Source organism: Manis pentadactyla, chromosome 14 (assembly GCF_030020395.1).
Source record: "Manis pentadactyla isolate mManPen7 chromosome 14, mManPen7.hap1, whole genome shotgun sequence".
Classification (NCBI taxonomy): Eukaryota; Metazoa; Chordata; class Mammalia; order Pholidota; family Manidae; genus Manis; species Manis pentadactyla.
The window spans coordinates 2,372,331-2,379,866 of record NC_080032.1 but is presented as its reverse complement, the minus strand read 5'-3'; the positions used below and the strand labels follow the sequence as shown (position 1 = coordinate 2,379,866).

General features: G+C 46.0%; 1 protein-coding gene across 1 annotated transcript; it reads right to left on the bottom strand.

Moving 5' to 3' along the window:
* Window positions 1-3,813: 3,813 nt before the first annotated feature.
* On the bottom strand, window positions 3,814-5,334 carry LOC130680792 (centrosomal protein of 83 kDa-like). Its single transcript, XM_057492191.1, has one exon. It carries the CDS (start codon window positions 4,574-4,576, stop codon window positions 3,953-3,955), a length of 624 nt encoding a protein of 207 aa, XP_057348174.1. The 5' UTR covers window positions 4,577-5,334; the 3' UTR covers window positions 3,814-3,952.
* Between the last annotated feature and the right edge of the window lie 2,202 nt (window positions 5,335-7,536).

Genomic DNA, 7,536 nt, shown 5'->3' with positions numbered 1-7,536 from the left:
AGAGGGAGATGCGCTTTGGTGGGAAGTAGCAGAACGGGAATGCAAGTTGTGGGGTGCTATGAGGAAGGAAAGAAAGTTGTTAAAGACTGAGATAGTGCTGTTGAGGGATGTGATAGTGACATGGGAAGGGACAATAGGAGAATACAGGCTGCAAGATGCCATGGGGAGATGAAGGAAGCAGTGGTGCCTTCAGCCCCAGAGATGGTAGAAGAGATGTCAGTGGAGGATGAGCCAGGGAACAGCGAGGGGGTGGTGCAAAGGGCAGAGGCTCTGCCGGTGCAACCGCGAGCGGCACCCAAGATACCAGCCCCTCTCTGGTTGAAATCCTACCAGGTAATAGTTAAGAAAGTAAAAACACAGCAACAGTGGGTTCCTAAGGGAGAGATGCGGCCGGCTTCCCAGGTTGTGGAACGCTCCATGCTCCGCCCCTACACCCAGGCTGAGTGGTGGTTTGGAGCTCCCAGTTTTGGCAGAAGCCCTCGGAGCCCATGTCAGCCTGGCTTTTGTGCCTTTGGGACCTTGGGGTGGATGAAATTATTTTGTCTGGATCAGAAATGGGGAAGCTGGCTTCCTGGATGACTCACCCTGTTCTCCAGCAGAGATTACAAAATGCTTATCAGACCTGGAGAATGACACCCTTCTTGACTGGTTTATAGCCCGGGTCCTGGCGTATGGCCTTCTCTGGGTGATTTACCATCTTTCTGTACTAGATGGCAGACATATGCTGAGCTTCAAAAAGTTCTGTGGGACTTGGGGATGACGAATGCCATGTATAAGCCAGAACATCAGTGTATGGAGGAAGAGTTGTTTACAGTGGGAATGAGAAACGTGGTGCTTCAAACAGTTCCCCATTCCTCCTTGGGTCCCTAGTGGCTATTCTTGCCCCTAACTTAGGGCAATCCATAAATGAGGTTATTCATACTCTAGCAATTTTGGGAGGGAAAAAGCAATGAGAGGGTGGAAGACAGTGTGATCTGCCACTGAGAGAGAGCTTAAAGGGCCCCATGAAGGTCTCAAGGACCCAGATGTAGGTTGATTTGGTAAAGGCAGGTGCAGAAAATGAGAAACTGCTTAGGTAGCCAAATAAGATCTTGGAGCTGTGGCCACAACTGAAGCCAGAGCAGCAGATCCAGCTGCTGAGGAAGAAGAAATAGAAGCTGGAGACAAAGCCATATGTCCAGCCCATGTGTCTGCAGGACTTCCTGGGGGAGAGTATATAGACCCCGCCGGGACCCTTACTGGACAATGATCGGATGTTATGGTTTGACTGAGGCTAGGGTCAAGGCACCTGCCTTGGGAACTGGCTGGGCACCAGAGGCCACCGGTTGATCTATTTATTCATCCACAGTGCATGTGCATTGTATCCTGGCTCTGGTGGTCACAGAAGCTGAATATTCCCTGATTTATTGTGACCCTGAGTGGTTTCCTGGGACCCCTGCTATTTTCAAAATTGGGGCTGTCAGAGTAGAAAAAGCTTGAATTGCTTTGGGAATTGGGCACCTAATACTGTGTGTGGTGTTATGTTCACCTCTGATTCTCTTACAGATAAATGTGGCATTGTCAAGACATTTTGGGTCTTGTAGTCTACTGAAGAGTGTTTCCACACTTGGCATGGGTTCTGAGACCCTTTTGCCATTTGGCACAAAATGACATCAGGAGGGGCTGGGATTAAACCTGTACATTTATCTCTGCCATTGCAAAATGTACAGTCAAGGCCATGAAGGTCTTGAGTGAGACCCATCAAGGCCGTGTGAGCTGGATGTCCATGTGACTGAAGACAGCTATGGCTCAGGCCTCTGGCGATGGCTTGCAGGTCATTTTCCTTAGGCATCAGAATGATGAAGCAGATGAATTGGCCCAGGTGCATTAGCTAGCAGGACAGCCTTCCTTGGGGCAGGCTAAGTAATGTGGGCTGTAGCCTATTGGTGAGGCCTGCCTCTGAGTTTTGGAGAAGTCAGCAGAGCACTGTGTGACTGAGTCCTACAGCAACCTGGAGGCTACATGGCCTTGAACATTTTTTTTTAGATGAATCATCTGATATCCATGATGCCCTGGACTATTTCCAAGAAAGCAAAGTTTTTAGGTTCTGGAGAAAATAAGCCTGCAAAAGTGAAACTTGAAAGGATGATGGCTGTGGGAACTAACATGGCTGTGCCAGAAATCAAGAGAAGTCCTGGTTCCTCCTGTTGGGACAACAATACACATGCTACTATATTTCTTTTTCTGAGCAATTGCAGCTCACTGCAGTTTCTCCTTAGCTTGATTATACTTTCCTTCTCTGTCAGTGATTCATTCATGAAACTTATACTTTTCTTCCAACCATTGTATTTGTTTCTCTTCCAGTGTCTTTTCAAATTTGAGTTGCACTTTCTCAGCTTGGCTTCTTAAATTTCAGCATTCTTGTTTTAACCTCTCCACCATTTCCTTCAGTATTTGGTTTGAATTCAGCAAATTGTTCTCCAACCGTGCAAGTGAGGTCGCTTGGATCTGCAAACCACTGACTTGCTGTTTCAGATCAGAATTTTCATTTTTTCTTTCTCTACATTTTCAATTTTCTCAATTTGTTGTAGAAGTTTTAAGCTAATAGTCTGAAGTTTCCTTCTGGCCAACTCTTCTGCCATCTGTGAAGCCTGCAACTTCTCTTCACACTAATCTTTTTCAGATTGCCTCCAGACATCATGCTCCACTTTCATTTTCTCTAAATCTGCTAATCTGTTCTCAAGTTCTAGGTTTTCATCTTGTAATGCTATTAGTTTTTGATAACCTTGTTTGTCAGGAGCCAGTCTGAACCTCCAGCCTGACGGTGCAGTCTGGGCAGTTGGATGGAAGGGGCTGCACAGTGGCCTTCCCAGAGAAGCAACCCCAATAACCCTCCTGCTGAAAATGTCCCTCCTAATAAATTTGCTTATTTTGGTTTCAATTCAAGCTGCCCCTTCAGGGGAGAGTGCATATCCAATTCTCCCTGAAAATTTTAGGTACTGGCCCTATAGGAAATTGGAAAAAACCACTCCTGTCCTTGTGACTACCCCTGATGATGGGAAAGAGAGATCCCATGAGTATTGGACCCAAGTTTATGGGAAAAAAGATAGGGAAAAGTTACCTGGGTTGAGGTTCCTTCCTCTGCCCCTATGTGGCCTCCAAATAACATATTCAATGATTAATGGTGACAGGTGGGTACAGAGAACAAATGATATTCTTTGGCTAGCCCACCAAAGAAGAGCCTGGCAAACTATAAAACAAATGAGAACAGGGCATTACCTAACTCGAGATCAGAAAGATCTCCATTGTAAGTCTTACTGCAAATGGGTCTGAGGCACAGTCCACAAAATTTGTCCCTGCCCGCCAAAAGGTCATCATGTCCTTTTAGAGAGAGCCTGTTTCTTTCCTACCAGAGATGAAGAATGGGAGTATAACTATGAAAGCTTGAGGGCCGTACATCAAAATAATAGAATAGTGAACTTTAGATAGTCATCTGTAAAGAAACCAAGAGTCTGGCACCTACCTAACCTTTGTACGATTTTCTGGCCGCAGTAACTAAGAACAAAGCTTACTTAGAAAGAAGTGAACTGCTAAGACCTGCCAAATGACATAATCTCATTCTCCAAACTCATGTAACCGTGCTATGTGTCAATTAAATGATTAATATCTATACCTTATGTAATCAAAGAGCATATAATCAGGCTGCTACTTTTCATTAAAGGCCAGGCTCAGCTTTTGCTAGTGTCTGTGTTCTCATTCATTTCAGTGAGTCACCGACATCGTGCATCCTTCAGGGACTCCTGGACTCGCTGGAGCTGGACTTCCACACTTCTTCTTTAGCAGCTTGTACTTTATGTAATAATTCATGATCCTTTTCTACTAGGAGTGGTTTGTGGTGTTCAACAGATGATTCGAGAATTTCATTGTCTGACTGTAATCCATCCAGGTCACTTTGAATCTTATTCCTTTCTCTTTATAGCTCACTCTTAGCCCTTGCTCTCTCCAGTTTGATGTCTGTTATTTCTAGTTTGTTTGAATGTTTAAGTTCTTTCACTTTACTGGTCAGTGTATTTATTTCCTGTTCAGCTATATGCAATTTACTGATTAAAATATTATTTTGTTCATTGCTTGCTTGTAGCTCCTTTTCCATGTGTTCAGCCTGTAGTTTATCTGACTGTTTTTCAGTCTCCAGGGATCTGACTGTAGCCTGCATCTCAGCCAACTGCTGCATCTGAATTCTTTGGACATTCTCAACCTGAGCACCGGAATTCTCTTTTTCAGCCCTTAATTCTGCTACTTCTGCCTCTAAACCTGCTAATTTCTGACACAAATGGACTGTCTCTTGAAGAATCCTCTCCATTCGTTTGCTGTCTCCTGAGGCATCAACACTTAGTAGCTGGTTACATAGTTCTTCTTTATCTTTCTCCAGTCTTGCCGTCTCTGATTCACTTTTTATTTTTTCTTCTTCTAAAATACAAGCAAATTCTTCTTTCTGGTGTTCAAATTCTAATTTGAGAAATGTATGTTCATAGCGAAGCTTATTGCATTCAGCTCTGTACTTTTCCACTTCATCCAGATTCCTAAAACGTTCTTTCATTGGAGTTTCTAATTGTCATTGTATTTGGGGTTGTAACAATTCCAACTTTTGTAGAGTTAATACCCCCAGTTTCATTTCTTCTAAGTCTTTAGTTTTCTCTACTAATTCCCCTCTTAGCTCTTCAAGCAGCAGCTGGAATTTCACCTGATGAGTTCGCTTTTCATTTAGCAGGTGCTTAAGTTCATTTTGTGACCTTATGTATTCATCTTGCAACCTTGTGTGTTCAGCTTTCAGAATCTGATAATTAATTTTATGATGTTCACACCATAACTTTTCATCAACTAAACATTTTTAAAACTCAGACTGATAAGTTGTCAGACTACTGTCTCCACTAGGAGGAAAAATGGTGGCGGAACTGCCCATATTGATAAGTGAGCTGACAAACATGTAAAATAAGTTCTGGCTTTCTTCTTTTCTAAGTTTTCTTCCCAACAGAGAACTCTTCTTAGCTATCTCCTTCTTGATGAGACAGAATCTCAGGAGGCCAAGTTATACCAGACTCACACACAGTCCTTGCAACGTGCACACAGGAAACTTGGTGACGGGTGTTCTGGCAGCACTTGCCACTGGGGACACCTCCACAGCTCCTATCATGGACACCCACTCAGATCTTCTTGCAGGAGCATTGGGACTAAGAGATATGGCCCAATCCATGGGGTGAGGGCCCAGTCCAGCACTCCTGGTGAGGTGCTGGTGGTCACTCATGGCGCAGGCTGGAGAGGAGCAGCTGGAGGGCCAAGAGGGCCGTGGCTTCCACACCAGGGTGAATCTGGGGTGCCTGGGAGAGCTCTGAGGGCAGAGGGCAGTGGCAACAGTGCTCCTTCATGGCAGACGGGACTTCTTCAGGGTGCAGGGCCAGCCCCATAGCCAACATGTAGTCGGGACTCCAGCCACTGCCTACTCCCCCACAACCCCCAGCCTTGGACATTTTGGCACATGGATCAGTGATCACTGGCCCTTCTGCCACCTTGGGACAAGGCCTAGAAGCTGGCCTCCTGTGTGTTCCTGGAGTAACAACAGAGTGGCCCCCAAAGACTACAGTAGTGGCCAGAAGGTAAGAGCATCTTACAGGGAGTTTTGTCTTATCATTGTGGCCAGCACATGTGCCTCTACTAGCCCTATATACAGAATGCTCAGTAAACCCCCAGAGGGAGAGGGTTAAATGTCTGTTATGCTAGACCAGGACAGGACCCCCTTCCTGGTATGGTCTTAACATGGGGACACTCTCTCACATGCATCCTACCTGATGGGCAAGATTTGCCTTTGTTGGTGTCATTAAAACATGTCTTATCACCCTTAAGGTTAATCTCCCCTACAGTCTCTGTGTATTGGGCATGTCCCCTAGCCATAGTTGCTCTTTGCTGAGTGTGCACAGATCTCCCTGCCTGTCCAGCCGCTGGCTTCCCAGAGGACATGCAAGTGATGGACTCATCTGAGTAGGACTGGTTTGAATACAGCTGGATCTTCATGCTTGAGATTATAATGGTTTTGTTGTCATCTGTATCATAATTTCTCTTGTTATTTGAATGTTGTTAATAACCTCTGTTCCTGTTGTGGAATGAGAGAGTGCTTCAGCTTTCTCCCACAGGGGCCATTGCAGAAGATCATGGATGCATAGATTGTGAAGCAGGAATCCTGGAAGGATGGATTGTGGAATAAATGGAAATTTCTGATCAGATTCGTGCCTGGTCTTAATAGAGCCTCTTGCATGTATAATCAGAACCTGTTTGCACATTTATGGGATGCTTACCAGTGAGAGAGTGAGCACAGGGTACCAGTCACGGGAGTAGCAGCACACGGGAGGGGTGGAGAGGAAACACCCATTCTCTCCTCCCCTCAGTTCCTGGTATGTAATTGGTCAGGCATCTGCCAGTCATCAGAGACCTGCCCATAGAGTTCCTCCCTGTGTGAGGGCCAGGGAAGAAGTACACAGCTGGTGAGTGGGGAGTAAGGAGAGACCGAGACCTACTGCCATGAGCATAAACTCCCTTTAAAACCCCAAACTCCTGTCCCTTCCTTTACTCAGCCTCATCAAATTCATAGCACACTTGCCTCAGGTGGGGAAACCCCACCCTCCTAGAGCAACACACGATTTGACAGAATTATTAGGATGCTGTTGGAAATTAATTGAGGCTGCCTCAATGACTGAAGGACATAAAGTTATCTTGAAACCTGAGTTCCCCATAATGTCTTGGGTGATGTCAGAGGAACACTCTGGTCAGGAAGGAAGTGCCCAGGAGAGTTCCACGATGAGATGGAAATGGTCCCGATAGGGGCAGGCTGCTGGGGAACACTAGGAGGCTGCGCAGTGTCCATGAACAGGCTGCCTCTTTTCCCCCAGGACTGACGTTCAAGCCACCAGGTGAGTTGCTGATTGCTACATGGGCTTTGCCTTGGGAACAGCTCTCAGCTGAACAACAAAGAGCTACATTGTTTACAGATAGAGCTTCCAAGGTTAATGGACGATATTCTGTTTGGAAAGCTGCTGCCTTAAGACCAGTGGATGGCAAGACTCTGGTTGAGGAAGACAAGAACAGATCAGCTCAGGGGGCTGAACAGTGCTATTTTCCTGGCAGGGATGGAAGAAATGAACGACGACAAAAGCCCCTGTATTTGGATTTTTAATTCGTGGGCTGTAGCCAGTGGCCTGGCAGTGTGGTCAGGTAAATGAGCAGTGGAAAATGGGACTTTTAAAGGAATGCCTGTGTGGGGTGCAGCCCTATGGAAATCACTTTGAGAATTTTAAGGGTACATTTAAGTAGGACATGTCAATGCCCATCAGAAGAACCCCTGTCCCGGAGCAGAAGGTGATTGGAACCACCAAGTGGACCTGTCTGTGTTTCCCTGAGGTGGCCACCCAGGTCCATGACATGAGTGGGTGTGCAGGAGCTGCAGCAGTGCAGAGATGGGCTGACTCTAGACATATTCTTGCACCCTGTGGGGGCACTGAATGCCAAGAA